Source organism: Pseudophryne corroboree, chromosome 4 (genome assembly GCF_028390025.1).
Source record: "Pseudophryne corroboree isolate aPseCor3 chromosome 4, aPseCor3.hap2, whole genome shotgun sequence".
Lineage (NCBI taxonomy): Eukaryota > Metazoa > Chordata > Amphibia > Anura > Myobatrachidae > Pseudophryne > Pseudophryne corroboree.
Window position 1 is genome coordinate 143,207,418 of NC_086447.1, and position 20,092 is coordinate 143,227,509.

Genomic DNA, 20,092 nt, shown 5'->3' on the forward strand with positions numbered 1-20,092 from the left:
AGTCGGACGGATCTTGCTAAACAAGCCACGCCCCCAAACCAAACATTTAAACCTGAAACACCGCCCATTTTATAAACCCCGCCCCTTCTGTGTTTCGCTTATAATTGGGGACTGCAGATGAGCTGGGCGAGGCGTACACGTGGCCCCGCCCTCTTCTCTTTTCCGCTGGATTATGGCCGTGCACAGAGTACTGGAGCGGTGGTGTACGTAGGTGTGTGTACTACATGTGTGTCACTGCGCTGTGTTGTGTAACGCGTTTTGCACATGCATGTCTCGGGCAGCCGGCTGTGAGTCTGACACGAGCATGATGAAGTAACGTCATGCAGTGGCGCCGCCGCCGATTCGCGTTACCGCAATTTTGGCACTTCTCGCTCTCCGTAGTGCGTACGTACTGTGTGTCTGCTCTCCATCAGCGGCCCGGGGACTGCTGGTGTGTGTGGGGGGGTAGGAGAGAGAGAGAGGAGGTGAGACCGCTCTCTTTGGCTGTAGGTAACGAAGGGTGACGGATGTGGGTGTCAGCTCTCAGTTACCCTAATATCTCTTCCACAGTCCTGTGTAGCATAGACCCCAGGTTACCCTTGTGCTCCCGGCTCACTTCACGCTGTCCGCGTCTGTTACTCACTACAGGGATGATGTTGATGTACCCTGTATACCAGTGATGGGGAACCTTTAATACTCCAGCTGTTATTGAACATCCCAGCATGCCCTGCTACAGTTCTTGGCAATGCTTAAACGGTTGCAGGGCATGCTGGTATGTGTAGTTCAGCAACAGCTGGAGTGCCAAGTTTCCGGTTGATGCTAGATTCAAGTGGCCTAATGGACCTTTTACATCGGGGGGAGGAGCCATGACACAAGGGGGAGGAGCTAGGCTGGCGGGATATTTCCTCCACTATCCACGCCACTATTACCTTCGCGAGCCACCGTTCCCGAAGCGTGGCGAGCGAAGCGTGGCGAGCGAAGCGAGCCCGCGAAGGTACTTTTCGGGTACCGTTTGGCCGTAGCGCCTCCCCTAGTGACATCAGAAGGTTCCTTCTCCCACTCCGATTTAGAACCAACCCCAAGTTTCCTCATCACTACTGTATACTGTATCTCGCCTGTTGTGTGACCAGATGCTGCTGACCCTCAGTACAGTGCTGCAGTCACATCCCACAGTGCAATGGCTATTGTCCTATGCTATTCTCATTATATATGTACATATTGCAGTGTTATGGAACTCTTGTGGTGCCTTATTTACACCCCTCCATTATTGTATGGAGTACTGGCACAAGAGCACTAGTTAATCACTTCTGCAAGTGCTGGGCACTCGGGCTAGGCAGTAACTGTGTGCTGTATTGGGAATCACTTATGTGGGAACTGATGCTCCTTTCATTTCTCTTTCTTTTAGGATGAGTTGTGTCCAGTGTCTCGAGTGATTCTGCTGCTCCAGCTTAGTCTGGTGTATGGGATATGTTCCAGACCCCCTTCCGCATTTTGTCTTCCGCCTGTCTGCTGCATGCCACCGTACCTGGAGTGTGGATTAGTGTGCGGAGAATGTTCTACGCTGTGAGGAGAGGACGGAATCCGGGAGTCTACAACACGTGGTATGAAAGGCACTGTGGTTCTAGCAGGATTGATGACTGGTCCTGTGCCTGGCACATGGCTGTATCTCTTTGCCGGCTGTTGGGATCCCAGCAAAACAGGACTATTCCCACTCGTGGGTGTACACAGCACCCATAGAATGGGAATAGATCCCGTGGAGAGCGCAGCAAGCCACCAAGCCCGCAAAGGGAGTCTTAGCGCTCGCCCAGCTTCCGGCATTCTGGTAGGCAGGATGCCATTGTCAGGATGCAGACAGTCTGCTTCCAAACCGCCAGTAAATCATACCGAATCCTCTCTTTGATCTTTTTTGTTGAGACCAGATATAAAATGTCTACATAACCTGCTCACCTGCTCATAACTTCAACATTGGAATATATTTAAGCAACATGCCTGTACTCTGATATGGGGGCTGGCTGGCAACTATCAGATTGGGGAGCAAATGGAAGTAAGTGCCCCCTTCCCAAAAAATAATTGATCTTTCTCCTTACGTCCTAGAGGATGCTGGGGACACTTCAAGAACCATGGGGTATAGACGGGATCCGCAGGAGACATGGGCACTTTAAGACTTTAAAAGGGGTGTGAACTGACTCCTCCCTCTATGCCCCTACTCAGACTCCAGTTTAGAATCTGTACCCAGTGAGACTGGATTCACACTGAGGAGCTCTCCAGAGTTTCTCAGAAAAAAGACTTTTGTTAGGTTTGTTATTTTCAGGGAGACTTGCTGGCAACAGGCTCCCTGCATCATGTGACTGAGGGGAGAGAAGCAGACCTATTTATGTGAGTTTCCAGGCTCTGCTTCTTAGGCTACAGGACACCATTAGCTCCTGACGGTCTGAACGCTAGGTACTTTAGATGCTCGTTTCCGGAGCCCCCCCCCCCCCCCCACCCTTACAGAGCTAGAAGTTATAAGACGGGTGAGTAGAAGAAGATCAGAAGACTTCAGTGACTGCTTTGAGGTAACGCACAGCAGCCGCGCTGCGTGCCATGCGCCCGCACACAACGGCACTACAGGGTGCAGTGCGCGCGGGGGGGCGCCCTGGGCAGCATAAAATCCTCATGTTAAGACTGGCTATGTGGTCTTTAAGTGCCTAGGCACTGAATCCGGACCCCCGCCAGTATAAATAATTGAAAATATAGCGGGGTTGAAGTGCGCCACTAAGGGGGCGTGGCTTAGCCTTCACAGCTCTCATCAGCGCCATTTTCTCCTCACAGAGCTGCAGAGACGCTGGTCCTTCCTCAACACTGCTGTATCAAGTAACAGGGTGCAAAACAGGGGGGGGCATAGTTAATTTGGTGCTGGATTTATGATATAAAAGCGCTAACAGGTCTGAGGCATTATATAAAAAGTTCCAGAGGAAGAGGAAAAGAAAAAAGGTCACCGGCTGTGGCAGGTTCCCAAGTGCAGAAGTCCTCTCCGGCTACTACCAAATCCACCGCATGACGCTGGGACTCCTCTGCGGGAGTCCGCACCAGTGGGGGCACGTCTCCGACTCTTCAGTCATTTCTGGGTTCGTTCGGACCTAGACCCATGGGTATTAGAAATAGTTTCCCAAGGGTACAAGCTTGAATTTCAAGACGTGCCCCCTCGACGATTTTTCAAATCAGCCTTACCAGTTTCTCTTCCGGACAGGGAGGTGGTATGTGGTGCTATACAAAAGCTATGTTAAAATCAAGTCATTGTCACGGTGCCCCCGTCACAACAGGGAGAAGGCTTTTATTCGAGCCTGTTTGTGGTCCCGAAGCCGGACGGCTCGGTCAGACCTATTCTGAACTTAAAATCCCTCAATTTCTATCTAAAAAAATTCATATTCAAGATGGAATCTCTCTGGGCAGTGATCTCCAGTCTGGAGGAAGGGGATTTTATGGTGTCGGTCGACATAAAGGATGCCTGCTTACACGTCCCCATATATCCTCCACATCAGGCTTACCTGAGGTTTGCCGTTCAGGATTGTCATTACCAATTTCAGACGTTGCCGTTTGGTCTGTCCACGGCTCAGAGGGTTTTCACCAAAGTTATGGCGGAAATGATGGTTCTCCTGCGCAAGCAAGGAGTCACAATTATCCTGTACTTGGACGATCTCCTGATAAAAGCGAGGTCCAAGGAGCAATTACTGCAGAGCATGACGCTCTCCCTGCAACAACATGGTTGACTCCTAAACTTGCCAAAATCACAGTTGGTTCCGACGACAAGACTGTCGTTCTTGGGTATGATTCTGGACATGGAATTACAGAGCGTTTTTCTTCCAGTGGAAAAGGCTCTGGAAATTCAGAACTTGGTCAAACAGATTCTGGAGCCGGCAAGAGTGTCGATTCATCAATGCACTCGGTTGCTAGGGAAGATGGTGGCGACCGACGAGGCCATTCAGTTTGGCAGATTCCATGCCAGAGTGTTTCAGTGGGACCTGTTGGACAAATAGTCCGGATCCCATCTGCACATGCACCGACAGATAATCCTGTGTTCCAAGACAGAATCTCACTCCTGTGATGGCTGCACAGCTCTCACCTCCTAGAGGGACGCAGATTTGGGATCCAGGACTGGATCCTGGTGACCACGGATGCGATTCTCCGAGGCTGGGGTGCAGTCACACAGGGGGAAAATTTCCAGGGAAAATGGTCAAGCCAGGAAGCTTGTCTACAGATAAACATTCTGGAATTAAGGGCCATTTACAATGGCCTTCTACAAGCGGAACATCGTCTTCGCGATCTGCCCGTCTTGATTCAGTCGGACAACGTAACAGCAGTGGCGTACGTAAACCGCCAGGGCGGAACGAAGAGCAGAGCTGCAATGGCAGAAGCCACAAGTTTTCCGCTGGGCGGAAAGGCATGTAAGCGCTCTGTCAGCGGTCTTCATTCCGGGTGTGGACAACTGGGAAGCATGAGGTAGACACGATCTCCATCCAGGAGATTGGGGTCTTCATCAAGAGGTCGTTGCAGAAGTGACAAGTCGTTTGGGAATTCCTCAAATAGACATGATGGCGTCTCGCCTCAACAATAAACTTCTGAGATATTGTTCCAGGTCGAGGGACCCTCAAGCAATAGCAGTGGACGCCCTAGTGACACAGTGGGTGTTTCAGTTGATATGTGTTCCCTCCGATTCCACTCATTCCAAAAGTGTTAAAGATCATAAGAAGAACAAGGGTTCATGCAGTCCTCATTGTTCCAGACTGGCCAAGGAGGGCCTGGTATCGAGATTTTCAGGAATTAGTCATAGGAGATCCCTGGCCTCTTCCTCTGAGACGATCAGTTACAGCAGGGGCCGTACGTGTACCAAGACTAACCGCGGCTTCGGTTGACGGCTTGGAGGTTGAACGCAGAATCCTAGCCCGAAAGGGTATTCCCGGTGAAGTAATTCCCACACTGCTTCAGGCTAGAAAAGAGGTAACGGCGAAACATTATCACCGTATTTGGAGGAAATATGTGTCTTGGTGTGAATCCAAGGAGGCCCCTACGGAAGAATTTCAGCTGGCCCGTTTTTCTCCATTTTCTGCAAGCAGGGGTGGATGCGGGCCTAAAGTTAGACTCAATTAAAGTACAAATTTTGGCCTTGTCAATTTTCTTTCAAAAAGAATTGGCTTCCCTTCCGGAAGTTCAGACTTTCGTGAAAGGCGTGCTGCACATCCAGCCTCCCTTTGTGCCCCCGGTGGCACCGTGGGATCTTAACGTGGTGTTACAGTTCCTGCAATCTCATTGGTTTGAACCTTTACGTAAGGTAGAGTTGAAATTCGTCACTTGTAAAATGATCATGCTGTTGGCCTTGGCCTCTGCAAGGCGGGTGTCTGAATTGGCGGCTTTGTCTCAGAACTCGTCGGCAATTTCTGCCTAAAGTGGTGTCATCGTTTCACATGAACCAACCTATTGTAGTGCCAGTGGCTACTGACGCCTTTGAGGAATCGAAGTCTCTAGATGTGGTCAGAGCTTTGAAAATTTATGTAGCCAGAACGGCTAAGATTAGGAAAACGGAGGCTCTGTTTGTCCTTTATGATCCCAGCAAGATTGGGGCACCTGTTTCCAAGCAGACTATTGCACGCTGGATCTGTAATACGATTCGGCAAGCTCATTCTACGGCTGGATTGCCGTTACCGAAATCGGTGAAGGCCCATTCTACCAGATAGGTGGGCTCATCCTGGGTGGCTGCCCGTGGGGGTCTCGGCATTACAGCTTTGCCGAGCAGCTACTTGGTCGGGTTCAAACACTTTTGCTAAATTCTACAAGTTTGATACCCTGGCTAAGGAAGACCTCGTTTGGTCAATCGGTGCTGCAGAGTCATCCGCACTCTCCCGCCCGTTCTTGAGCTTTAGTATAAACCCCATGGTTCTTGAAGTGTCCCCAGCATCCTCTAGGACGTAAGAAGAAAATAGGATTTTTCTAACGTCCTAGAGGATGCTGGGGACTCCGTAAGGACCATGGGGATAGACGGGCTCCGCGGGAGACATGGGCACTTTAAGAAAGACTTTGACTCTGGGTGTGCACTGGCTTCTCCCTCTATGCCCCTCCTCCAGACCTTTGATACTGTGCCCAGAGGAGCTGGGTGCATTTCAGGAGCTCTCCTGAGTTTCCTGTTAGAAAGCATTTTTGTTTTTTTATTTCTCCTTCATCCACTAGGGGCCACTGGAGTGTAGTTACAATGGGGAGATAGTAGGTGGTATTGGTAGCTGGCACTTTAAAAATTCTCACACTGTGGCTAGCTCCTCCCCTACTATCTCCCCTCCAAGCCAGTCTTAGTTAAGTGCCCGAGGTAGCTGGTTCACTTGGGTTTAGCTGAAGAATTTTCTTCTTTTTTCTTTAACACTCACAGACTGGCAGCTCTGCCACTGCCAGTCTGCACCGTGGGAGCTGCCGGCGGGGTCCCATCGCAGCTGCGTGCGGCTAGGGATGGGCCCCGGCTGAGGGAGACACTGAGCTCTCCTGAGTTGGCGGACACCGCTGCGTGCGGCGCGTGTCGCGGCCACTCCATCCAGCAGAAGATTCCGGCAGCATGGCAGCGGTGAGTATCAAAAATGGTCGGACACCGCTGCGTGCGGCTTGTGTCGGGACCACCCCACCACAGAAGATTCCGGCTGGACGCCGCTGCGTGCGGCGTGTGTCGGGGCCGATCCACCAAGAACACAGTGGTGAGTGAAGTATACTTTATTTGTGGTGGCTATGTATGTTTTTAGAGCAATCTGTTTATTGTTGTACAACCCACTCCAGAAGGGCTCTCTGGGGCTGTAATGTACTTTATTGTATCCTTACCTGTCCTCCTCATGGAGAAACAGACAGGATGATTGGGGGAGGCTGAGTATGTGTTTATACAACCCTGACTGAAAAACGGGTGTGTGTCATTCTGATAACCCTCTGCTCCCCCAGCTCCCCGCACCCCCCGCACCCACTCAGCGCGACTCACAGAGCCGGCACAGGGATCCCGCTCGAGCGCAAAGCAATGTTTAAATTTGGCGCCTTGTACGGAGGGGGCGGAGCTAAGTCCCGCTCTGTAGAGCGAGCTCAGCGCTCCCTGCTCCCAGGCGGCGACTCGCGCTCTGTTCAGCGCAACACTCCCCGGCGGCGGCTAGCAGATACAGGGCTCTACTAGCGCTGTATAGCGGGCTCAGCGCTCAGCGCTCCCCGGCGGTGACTCGCAGGCCCAGCGGAGGGTACAGCTCGCTTCCCGCTTAGTTTTGCAATAAGGCGCCATAGCCGGGGGGCGGAGCTAACTCCTGCTCTGTACAGCGGGCTCAGCATTCTCCGCTCCCCGGCCACTGTTATAGTGTAATAGGCATTTATGTGAGTTTAATGCACATGGTGCTGAGGAGAATGTGATATAGTCAGAGTGGCTCAGCACTAATCCAGTTATCCACTATATAGATTTTATCGCATAGCCCAGAGGAGTTTCACTCTGGCGGCCATTTCCTCCCTGCACAGACCTGGCTTCATATTTGCAGTGTCTCCTATAGCCCAGTGGGCTAATCTTGCACAGAGACAAATACAAATAAAGTCCCAGGTATATTAACAGTTAACCCGCTTTACTCAGCGGGCTCCCAGGTCTCCCCGTCGCTAGGCAACAGCTCTGGGATTTGTAACTTTTCGATACTTCAGGCTGCTGAAATATAGATACATTCCTCCTGCAGTAGAGTCCTCTACCCAGCATTTTCCTACTTGCAAATCAGGGAACCTGCTCTATTACAGTAGCTGGGACTCAGCTCAATAATAATTAAAAGGATCTACTGTGCAGTATTTATTTACCTACGGTGTGTGTGTATATATACATATATAGTTATGTTTGTGCATGTATATATATAGATATATATATTTAAGTGCGTGTAGGTATGTATATAGATAAATCCATAAAATACCAGATATAGGGGATAAAAGCCTACGGCCACACCACCCTGAACACGCCCGATCTCGTCTGATCTCGGAAACTAAGCAGGGTCAGGCCCGGTTAGTACTTGGATGGGAGACCGCCTGGGAATACCAGGTGCTGTAGGCTACTTCCGCAATGTTTTCTAATAACAACATCTTGCACATAACATTTTCCCCCATCTTTCTCACAGGCTGGTCACCATTTTGAAAAGCCAGCGGAACCTCAGAGAAACATCTGGTGCACCTTAATTAGCGGTACACTAAATACAGGGCGGGGTGTTGCCTTCCCTTTATTATTCCTTGTTGTCACTAGTTACTAATGCTATTTGTAATTGTGGAATGCGTGTAAGGCATCAGACAAATAGCGCTGCGGCTCAGTACGCTAGTAGCGGGTATCTGAACAGGGGTTTGAATCCAAACAAAACTTTAAGGAGAACTCCTATAGCCTAGGGCTAAGACTCCTGTCCCACAGCGCAGCGTTGCTGGTTCAGGTCTCCGCTGCTCCAGAAAGTTTATTTTAATCGTATCGGTCACTACACATTATAGTGCAGACCTTACGTAGGGCTCTGTTTATTTAACCCACCTTTTCTCCTTTCGTTTGTCTCTCCTGGGATAGTCGAAGAATTCCCTCTTAGGTGTGAAGTATGCGGCGGAGCCATCTGCTTCGCCCTCCACGCACCTGCACACCCCTGTTTGATCAATGATGCAGGTAATGTCACTATTAACCAGACAATAGCTCATCAGGTAAGCCCTTGGACTTTGGTTTCCAAGGTCACAGGATCAAATCACAGCGGGACCAAACACACCTTTCCAAAAAGAAACTTTGCTAACATTCCATGCATTACTGATGTCTGTTTTCTGTGGATCTGAACCAGTGTCTCAGAATATACAGGTACATAATACAGCAGTTCATCTGATACTGCAGGTAAAGGAGGAGGACACGTCAAGTCCATCAGGGTTCCACGCCATTGACGAAAATGACAGCGACTGGTTCAGTTTCGGATGAGCTGGGCAGGCTCCGGTAGGCGGCCGACAGACACCCGAATACACAATATCAGGTATCAAACAGGGTTTGTTTTCCTATCTTTTCCCCGCAGATGGCAGGAGATGGTATCAGAACCTCTCTAGGGTATACACCTCGGTGTATCGCCGGTCCATCAAGCCGCCGTTTTCCTGAGGCAACCTTGCTCAGGGATCCATCGACATATGCGGCAGCATGGTTCTACCGTATCCGGAGCAGGTAGGTTGGGGAACAATTGTCCTCTAGGTTACAGGATGCTTCGCATCAGGATCAATTGATACTTTGATACAGGTCAGAATCACGATTCTGCTTTATGTTCCTTGGAGGTCTCCATGTCTACAGACTCGGACCCTGCATCTTCGCTTGGGCTGTCTTAACCCGACGACCTCTGGGGCTGCGACAGTGACAAGTAAACATGAAATCCTACGGGGCAGATGGTTCTGGGGAAGGAACTTTCTGCAGGATTTCTTGAACCAATGGAGGTAGGTCCACTTTGATTTCTCCTACTACTGCCCCAGCTCCAAGACAGACCTTTACTGGTCTTCCCTTTAGATTGTTTCGTGCCCTTTCAGGTTTTTGACTCCACACGGGTGATATCTTCGTCGCCAGGGGTTCTCAGGGTAAAAAGGCTGAAGCAGAGGTTCAACATCCTCAGTCCAGTCTGATTTTATGTCATCCTATACACCCATTACACCTGCAGGGTCCCAGGGTAGGCGCAGGTCGATGGGAGAAGGCTTGGGCGGTTACAACCGTCTCAGGAGTCCCTCGGCATGGGTCGGCTGATTTACGATGACAAGAGAGTCATACTGCAGGCTGCGCTCCATAGGTTTCTAAGCGCAAAGGGTGTTGATCCCTGTTTTACACATATCATTTGAATTAGGACAGTTCTCAGGCCTTTGTTTTCTTTTCACGTTCCGAAGCCAAGTGGCTCGGACAGGCCTATTCTGGCCTTACAATCCTTTTAGTCTGTGATTGCTAGTTTAAACAAGAAAGGGAGTTTTACGTGTCCCTTGTCTTCAGAGATGCCTGTTTACTGATTTCCGTTGGACAGGCTTTTCTCAGATTCCCCCTTAACAGGATTCTCATTTTCACTGTAAGTCCTTTACTCTTCTCTCTTCCGCTCCCACAGAGTTTAGGAAGATAACAGAATAACTCTTTTTCAAGGGCAGTGGGTGACGTTGGTTCCCTAATGGGACAATTTACTGCTACTATCCCACTCTGTACATTAGGTGGCTTCTGAATATCCGGAGGATCCACGAGCTTCTGATTCGACACAGATCCAATTTATGCTCCGCATAGACGTTTCTCAACACGGTCCGTCAGAGGTTTTTTCATTCCTCGGCACCAGAGACTCTATTTCTTCAGTCAAGTTGCGACGTAATGAGTGGTCGCCTCCATTCCTCTCGGAACGGGGGACAACAATCTTGTTTCCAGATCAAGCCACCAGGTCAGACTCCTGGGTGAGGGAACATGCCCCGGAGTTTTGTCAGCTGGTCCGCTGTGGGCGGAGATTTCGGATCGACCTCAGGGCGTTCTGACTGACTCTTTAACCCTTTATTACTCTCGGACGGCAGTAGCCGTGGAGGCCCTCAGGGCTCCGGGGAGTTTTCTGGTTATTCTATCCTGCCTCCTTTTCTATTTCTACTTCATGTTCAGTAACACAGGAGGGGATTATGCGTGCTAGTCCTCTCGGTGGCGCTGGTTGGGCCACGCATGACTTGAAGATACAGATACGCCTGTTGTCAGTAGAGGAGCCTTGGCTCCTACCTCGACGGGACTGTCTACTTCAACAGGCTCCTTTTTTTTTTTTTTTTCTCCTTGTTCAATTTTACACTGGTTTCGGTTACCCGTGTGACTGTTCACGAGACCTCAGAAGGGAGGAGTTCCCTAGTTCGGTTAGGCCTACTGGGCTCCGATTTCAGAAGTCTATTACCTCTTCTCGCTTTTGCCACTTTGGGAAAACTTTATGGAACATAATGAAGATAAAAGGGGGTTTTTCCCCCTTCTTCCAGTTACCATTCATCTTTGGTTTCTCTGGGAGGTTTTTTGCTCCGCTGCGCTTCAAACCACACTGACCGGAATTTTAGGTCTCTGCCTTTTTCGCTTTTCTTCCAAATGAGATTAGCCTAGCGGCCGTAAGTTCGGCCTCTTGTTCAGGGAGTACTCTATTGGCAACTCCCCGGGCTCGGCTTCGGCCTCAGCGGTCGTTTCTTCCAGAGGGGAGGTCCATTTTTCATATAAATCTGACACTAGTGGTTTTCAATCCTCTCTGAATGTTGTCAGGGCTCGTCAACTCTCTCTACAGAGGTCTCAGGCTATTCGATGAAGTGTTTTTTCTTCTTTGCTCTGGACGATGCTCCCGTACTAAATAGCCGGGGCCCCAGCATATGCTGGACAGTTGGATACATCTGATCATCAGACAGTCTTCTTGGCGGTTACTAGGGAACCTCCGTTTTCCAATTCAGCGCGCTTTACGCGCATTGTAAGACCTTCGTGGGCAGCCGCCCGCGGGGTCTCCATGAATATTTTGTCGGGCGGCTACTTGGTCAAACCGACATTCGTTTTGTCAAATTCTACAAGTTTGACACTTTTACGGCCTCTGCATCACTGTTTGGCCGAGCAGTTTTTACAGGACTCTCAGCGCTTTCCCACCCGTTTTTTGGGAGCTCTGGGACGTCCCCATTGTAACTACACTCCAGTGGCCCCTAGTGGATGAAGGAGAAATCAGGATTTTGGTACTTACCGATAAATCCCTTTCTCCGATTCCACAGGGGCCACTGGACGCCCGCCCAGCGCTGTTTCTCCTGATTTTTGTTTGATTAACGATTGCAGATCACCATATGACTGCTTGTTGGGTTCAGGCTAGCCTGGTTTTTTGTCAGGTTCTGTTCCAGGTTTAGTTTGTGTTCGCCTGGTTTACAGGGCGTCGTTAACCTCCTCTACCTTACGGTTTGTTTATTACAGCTCTCCTCGGGCACAGTTTAACGTAGACTGGCTTGGAGGGGAGATAGTAGGGGAGGAGCTAGCCACAGTGTGAGAATTTTTAAAGTGCCAGCTACCAATACCACCTACTATCTCCCCATTGTAACTACACTCCAGTGGCCCCTGTGGAATCGGAGAAAGGGATTTATCGGTAAGTACCAAAATCCTGATTTTCAGGGAGCCTGCTGGCAACAGACTCCCTGCATCGAGGGACTGAGGAGAGAGAAACAGACCCACTTCTCTGAGTTTCAGGGCTCTGTTTCTTAGGCTACTGGACACAATTAGCTCCAGAGGGATCGGTACGCAGGTCTCACCCTCGCCGTCCGTCCCAGAGCCGCGCTGCCGTCCTCCTCGCAGAGCCGGAAGAAAGAAGCCGGGTGAGTATGTGAGGAAAAGATCATCACAGGCGGCAGAAGACTTCAGATTCTTCACGGAGGTAACGCTCAGCACTGCAGCTGTGCGCCATTGCTCCCATTCACCCACACACTCCGGTCACTGTCAGGGTGCAGGGCGCAGGGAGGGGCGCCCCGGGCAGCAATTTAAGACTCCTATATGGCATATTAGTGTATATATACATGTACAGCTGGGCACTGTACATGTATATAGAGAGCCCCCGCCATGATTTGAAATATTTCAGCACTCACCAGCGCCATCTTTTCTCCACAGCACCGCTGAGAGGAAGCTCCCCGGACTCTCCCCTGCTTGACACACGGTGAAAGAGGGTTTTTAAGTAGAGGGGGGCACATATTTGGCAAAATACATTTTACAGGCGCTACTAGGTAAACACACTGTGTTTTTCCTGGCTCATATAGCGCTGGGGTGTGTGCTGGCATATTCTCTCTGCCTCTCCAAAGGGCCTGGTGGGGAACCTTTCTTCAGAAGGGCTTCCCTGTGTGTGTGCGCGGTGTGTCATTACGCGTGTGTCGACATGTCTGAGATTGAAGGCTCATCTAAGGAGGAGGGGGAGTGTATGAATATTAGGTCTCCGTCGGCAGTGCCGACACCTGACTGAATGGATATGTGGAATGTTTTGAGTGCAAATGTTAATTTACTGCACAAAAGATTAGACAAAGCTGAAGCTGGGTTACAGTCAGGGAGTCAACCCATGCCTGTCCCAATGTCGCCTGGACCTTTCGGGGTCTCAGAAGCGCCCTCTATCCCAAATAGCTGACACAGATACCGATACGGACTCAGACTCCAGTGTCGACTACGAAGATGCAAAATTGCAGCCAAGGGTGGCAAAATGTATTCGATATATGATTATCGCTATAAAAGATGTTTTGCATATCACTGAGGAACCCCCTGTCTCTGACACGAGGGTGCACATGTTTAATGGAAAGAAACCAGAGGTCACCTTTCCTTCCTCACATGAGCTGAACGATTTATGCGAAAAAGCGTGGGAAACTCCAGACGAAAAACTGCAGATTCCCAAAAGGATTCTTGTAGCGTATCCTTTCCCGTCACAGGACAGAATACGGTGGGAATCCTCCCTTAGGGTGGACAAAGCTTTAACACGCTTATCAAAAAAGATAGTGCTTCATCCCAAGATACAGCTACCCTCAGGGATCCTGCTGACCGCAAGCAGGAGGTTACCTTGAAGTACATTTACACACATTCTGGTACGTTACTCAGACCGGCTATTGCGTCGGCCTGGGTTTGTAGTGCTGTAGCAGCATGGACCGATTCCTTATCAGCAGATATTGAGACTCTTGATAAGGATACCATTTTAATGACCCTAGGGCATATAAAAGATGCTGTCCTATATATGAGAGATGCTCAAAGAGACATTAGTTCATTGGGTTCCAGAATAAACGCTATGTCTATTTCTGCTAGGCGTGGCTTATGGACCCGGCAGTGGACAGGTGATGCCGACTCCAAGAGGCATATGGAGTTGTTGCCTTACAAGGGTGAGGAATTGTTCGGAGAGGGCCTCTCGGATCTCGTCTCCACGGCTACGGCAGGTAAATCAAAAAGCGCCTCATTATCAAATGCAGTCCTTTCGTCCCAATAAAAGCAAGAGAGCACGTGGATCGTCCTTTCTGGCCAGAGGTAAGGGCAGACAGAAAAAGCTGCACACCACAGCTAGTTCCCAGGAACAGAAGTCCTCCCCGGCCTCTGCTAAATCCACCGCATGACGCTGGGGCTCCCCTGAGGGAGTCTTTGACTGTTCAGCCACGTCTGGGTCCACTCACAGGTGGATCCATGGGCAATAGAAATTGTTTCCCAGGGTTACAAGCTAGAATTCGAAGAAGTGCCCCCTCGCCGGTTTTTCAAATTGGCCCTACCGAAACAACCCCTGGAAAGGGAGATAGTTTTACAGGCAATTCACAAATTGTGTCTGCAACAAGTGGTGGTAGAGGTACCCCTGCTTCAAAGAGGGCAGGTGTACTACTCAACTCTGTTTGTGGTTCCGAAACCGGACGGTTCGGTCAGACCCATTTTGAATTTAAAATCCCTGAACCTTTACTTAAAATGGTTCACGTTCAAGATGGAATTGCTCAGGGCGGTTGTCGCCAGCCTAGAAGGGGGAGATTTTTTGGTATCTCTGGACATAAAGGATGCATACCTGCATGTCCCCATATATCCTCCTCATCAGGCGTACCTGAGATTTGCGGTACAGGATTGTCATTACCAATTTCAGACGTTGCCGTTTGGGCTTTCCACGGCCCCGAGAATTTTCACCAAGGTAATGGCGGAAATGATGGTGCTCCTGCGCAAGCATGGTGTCGCAATTATCCCGTGCTTGGACGATCTCCTCATAAAAGCGAGATCAAGGGAGAAGTTGCTGAGCAGCGTATCACTTTCACTGAATGTGTTACAGCGACACGGCTGGATTCTCAATATTCCAAAGTCACAGCTGAATCCTACAACTCGTCTGCCCTTCTTGGGCAGGATTCTGGACACAGACCAGAAAAGGGTTTTTTTTCCGACAGAAAAAGCGCAGGAACTCATGACTCTAGTCATGAACTTGTTGAAACCAAAACAAGTGTCAGTGCATCATTGCACTCAAGTTCTGGGAAAGATGGTGGCAACATACGAAGCCATTCCATACGGCAGATTACATGCAAGGACCTTCCAATGGGACCTATTGGACAAATGGTCCGGGTCGTATCTGCAATTGCATCAGAGGATCACCCTGTCCCCCAGGGCCAGAGTATCTCTCCTGTGGTGGCTAAACAGTGCTCACCTTCTAGAAGGCCGCAGGTTCAGCATTCAGGACTGGATCCTGGTGACCACGGACGCGAGCCTCCGAGGTTGGGGAGCAGTCACACAGGGAAGACATTTCCAAGGACTTTGGTCAAGTCAAGAGACTTGTCTTCACATCAACATCCTGGAACTAAGGGCCATATACAATTCCCTACGTCAAGCGGAGATCTTACTTCGCAATCGACCAGTTCTAATCCAGTCAGACAACATCATCGTAGTAGTTCATGTAAACCGCCAAGGCGACACAAGGAGCAGAGTGGCAATGGCGGAAGCCACCAGGATTCTTCGCTGGGCGGAGAATCATGTAAGCGCTCTGTCAGCAGTGTTCATTCCGGGAGTGGACAACTGGGAAGCAGACTTCCTCAGCAGACACGATCTGCATCCGGGAGAGTGGGGACTTCATCAGGAAGTCTTCGCGCACATTGCAAGTCGGTGGGGACTACCCCAAATAGACATGATGGCATCCCGTCTCATCAAAAAGCTACAAAGGTATTGCGCCAGGTCAAGAGACCCTCAGGCGGTAGCTGTGGACGCCCTAGTGACACCGTGGGTGTTCCAGTCGGTATATGTGTTTCCTCCTCTTCCTCTCATACCCAAGGTGTTGAGGATAATACGAAAAGGAGGAGTGAGAACAATTCTCATTGTTCCAGATTGGCCACGAAGGACCTGGTATCCGGATCTGCAAGAAATGCTCACAGAAGATCAGTGGCCTCTTCCTCTAAGGCAGGACCTGTTACAACAAGGTCCCTGTCTGTTCCAAGACTTACCGCGGCTGCGTTTGACGGCATGGTTGAACGCCGGATCCTAGCGGAAAAAGGTATTCCGGATGAGGTCATTCCTACGCTAATAAAGGCTAGAAAGGACGTGACATCTAAACATTATCACCGAATATGGAGAAAATGTTTCTTGGTGTAAGGCCAGGAATGCTCCTACGGAGGAGTTCCACCTGGGCCGTTTTCTTCACTTCCTACAAACTGGAGTGAATTTGGGCCTAAAATTAGGCTCCATTAAAGTTCAGATTTCGGCCCTATCCATTTTCTTTCAAAAGGAATTTGGCCTCATTACCTGAAGTACAGACTTTTGTGAAGGGAGTACTGCATATTCAGCCTCCTTTTGAACCTCCGGTGGCGCCTTGGGACCTTAACGTGGTGTTAAGTTTCCTTAAGTCACATTGGTTTGAACCACTTAAGACGGTGGAGTTGAAATATCTCATCTGTAAGGTGGTCATGTTGTTAGCCTTGGCTTCGGCTAGGCGAGTGTCGGAATTGGCGGCTTTATCACATAAAAGCCCCTATCTGGTTTTCCATATGGATAGAGCGGAATTGCGGACCCGTCCTCCATTCCTACCTAAGGTGGTCTCATCCTTTCATATGAACCAACCTATTGTAGTGCCTGTGGCTACACGTGACTTGGAGGATTCTGAGTCCCTTGATGTGGTCAGGGCTTTGAAAATTTACGTGGCCAGAACGGCTAGGATTAGGAAAACAGAGGCACTGTTTGTCCTGGTATGCAGCCAACAAAGTTGGCGGCCCTGCTTCAAAGCAGACTATTGCTCACTGAATCTGTAACACGATTCAGCAGGCGCATTCTACGGCAGGATTGCCGTTACCGAAATCGGTTAAAGCCCATTCCACTAGGAAAGTGGGCTCTTCTTGGGCGGCTGCCAGAGGGGTCTCGGCACTACAGCTGTGCCGAGCTGCTACTTGGTCGGGGTCAAACACCTTTGCAAAGTTCTATAAGTTTGATACCCTGGCTGAGGAGGACCTCATGTTTGCTCAATCTGTGCTGCAGAGTCATCCGCACTCTCCCGCCCGTTTGGGAGCTTTGGTATAATCCCCATGGTCCTTACGGAGTCCCCAGCATCCTCCAGGACGTTAGAGAAAATTATGTTTTTACTTATCGGTAAATCTATTTCTCGTAGTCCGTAGAGGATGCTGGGCGCCCGTCCCAAGTGCGGACTTCTGCTGCAAGACTTGTATATAGTTATTGCTTACATAAGGGTTATGTTATAGTTTCATTGGTCTTGGATTGATGCTATGTTGTTTTTCATACTGTTAACTGGGTTGTTTATCACAAGTTATACTGTTTGGCTGGTATGAATTTTGCCCTTGGATTACAAAAATCCTTTCCTTGTACTGTCCGTCTCCTCTGGGCACAGTTTCTCTAACTGAGGTCTGGAGGAGGGGCATAGAGGGAAGAGCCAGTGCACACCCAGAGTCAAAGTCTTAAAGTGCCCATGTCTCCTGCGGAGCCCGTCTATTCCCATGGTCCTTACGGAGTCCCCAGCATCCTCTACGGACTACGAGAAATAGATTTACCGGTAAGTAAAATCTTATTTTTAATACCTACCGGTAAATCCTTTTCTCTCAGTCCGTAGAGGATGCTGGGCGCCCGTCCCAGTGCGTACTGTATCTGCAGCTATTGATTATGGTTACACACGTGTTGTGTTGCGTTTATAGTCAGCCTGTTGCTGTCATTTGTCATGCTGTTGCATGCATTGGGTTCAGTGCCATGTTGTACGGCATGTTTGAGATGTGAGCTGGTGTATATCTCACCTTCGTTAAATCAAAATAAATCCTTTCCTTTTTCCTCGAAATGTCCGTCTCCCTGGGCACAATTCCTATAACTGGAGTCTGGAGGAGGGGCATAGAGGGAGGAGCCAGTTCACACCCCTTTGAAAGTCTTAAAGTGCCCATGTCTCCTGCGGATCCAGTCTATACCCCATGGTTCTAATGGTGACCCCAGCATCCTCTACGGACTAAGAGAAAAGGATTTACCAGTAGGTATTAAAATCCTATTTTCTGGAATGAAGGGATATTATGGCAAATATATAAATTTTTGATGGCTCAATGTACACAACCTTTGTTTAATACACAAAGTTATTAAAAATATTGTATTAAATGACCTCCAGGCTGTGTGTATAAGGTGTATATGAAACATAAATGAATTGTGTGAATGTAGACACACTTTGTTTAATGCACAAAGTTATAAAAAAATATTTGCTAAAATGACCTTCAGGCTGTGTGTATAAGGTGTATATGAAACATAAATGAATTGTGTGAATGTAGACACACTTTGTTTAATGCACAAAGTTATAAAAAAATATTTGCTAAAATGACCTTCAGGCTGTGTGTATAAGGTGTATATGAAACATAAATGCATTCTGTGCTTAGACTTAGGTCCCATCACCATGATATCTCATTATGGTATGCAATTATTCCAAATTACGGAAAAATCCGATATCCAAAAGACCTCTGGTCCGAAGCATTTTGGATAAGGGCTACTCTATCTATCCTATCTATCCTATCTATCCTATCTATCCTATCTATCCTATCTATCCTATCTATCCTATCTATCCTATCTATCCTATCTATCCTATCTATCCTATCTATCCTATCTATCCTATCTATCCTATCTATCCTATCTATCCTATCTATCCTATCTATCCTATCTATCCTATCTATCCTATCTATCCTATCTATCCTATCTATCCTATCTATCCTATCTATCCTATCTATCCTATCTATCCTATCTATCCTATCTATCCTATCTATCCTATCTATCCTATCTATCCTATCTATCCTATCTATCCTATCTATCCTATCTATCCTATCTATCCTATCTATCCTATCTATCCTATCTATCCTATGCGACCTGAGGTGTTTATATGTGGCCGAGTACAATAAATATATATAAGAAATGTGTAAAAAATAAATTTATTTCACAACACTAGAAATAGGATTAAAATACAGTACCAATAAATATAACAATAAAAAAAAAGAGAATCCTTTATATAAAATGCAGTTTTACGATTTTTAAAAAAGGAATGGACATATATTAAATTCTCAAATAAAGTGCAGATTGTCTGTGCAAATAAGCTACTCAAATGTGGAAAAAATAGTATTAAGAGTCTTAACTGATATAGCAGGAGGTCTCTGGGTGAAGGTCCAACGTGTTTCGTCTCTAAGACTTCTTCATGGTCTTAGAGACGAAACGTGTTGGGCCTTCACCCAGAGACCTCCTGCTATATCAGTTAAGACTCTTAATACTATTTTTTCCACATTTGAGTAGCTTATTTGCACAGACAATCTGCACTTTATTTGAGAATTTAATATATGTCCATTCCTTTTTTTTAAATAGTCATTTTTTAGAGAACTGCATTTTATATAAAGGATTCTCATTTTTTTTTTTTTTTTTATAATTATATTTATTGGTACTGTATTTTAATCCTATTTCTAGTGTTGTGAATTAAAGAAATTTTATTTTACACATTTCTTATATATATTTTTTTTATAAATTTATTGTACTCGGCCACATATAAACACCTCAGGTCGCTTAGAACCCCTATCCGGTATTCCTATTTCTCTTTTGCGGCAACCTACCATTGCCGTTTTTTTAGGGGGCAGCTGACGCCCAAATAACTGGGAGTGTTTTTGAACTATTTGGGAATTTGTGGCATCACAAGTGGCGCGGCATTCTCTTGCAATCACAAATATATATATATATATATATATATATATATATATATTATATAAAATATATATATATATATATATATATATATATATATATATATATATATCTTGGATAATCCGGCACTCCTGTGCTGGTACATTAAGTGTTGGGTGCTCGTGCTGTTTTGAATACAAGTCCTCTGTTGCTAAACAAGCAAGCTGCACGTCACTCCATGAGAAAAAAAGTGCTTTAATGAATGTTGGTTACATGAGAAAAAATCAGCCTATCCGTTTTATCAACGGCTCGTTTCGGGACTTTGCATTGTCCCTTCGTCAGGATAACATATGGCTGCTGTGTTCTGTAACAAAAAAGCGTGCTGAAAAGAAAAAGAAAGAAAAAGAAAGTGTGCTAAAGTCTTACCTTATATCCCTGTAGATCTTGTATGCGTGTGCTCTGCTGCTGCCGGAGGTCGGGGAGGCGCGCCTGTGGTCCCGGTGACGTCGTCCCGGA

At 47.9% G+C, this 20,092-nt stretch overlaps 1 protein-coding gene and 1 non-coding gene across 6 annotated transcripts in view; both read left to right on the top strand.

The window, feature by feature from the left end:
• The window catches only part of LOC134909061 (ribonuclease H1-like), a 135,625-nt gene that overhangs the window by 42,825 nt on the left and 72,708 nt on the right, over nucleotides 1-20,092 (top strand). Inside the window, exons 1-2 of one of the 5 annotated variants that reach the window (XM_063915469.1) lie at nucleotides 108-211; nucleotides 1,385-1,580. In XM_063915469.1, the coding sequence (XP_063771539.1) occupies nucleotides 1,447-1,580 (134 nt within the window). In that variant the 5' untranslated portion in view covers nucleotides 108-211; nucleotides 1,385-1,446. Of the gene's footprint in view, nucleotides 1-107; nucleotides 212-278; nucleotides 465-1,384; nucleotides 1,581-20,092 lie in introns of those variants that run through there. The other 4 variants (XM_063915471.1, XM_063915470.1, XM_063915472.1 and 1 more) reach the window with 4 other exon arrangements.
• Nucleotides 7,926-8,044, top strand: LOC134913052 (5S ribosomal RNA). The gene has a single exon (XR_010177000.1). It is a non-coding gene; the product is annotated as a 5S ribosomal RNA (ribosomal RNA).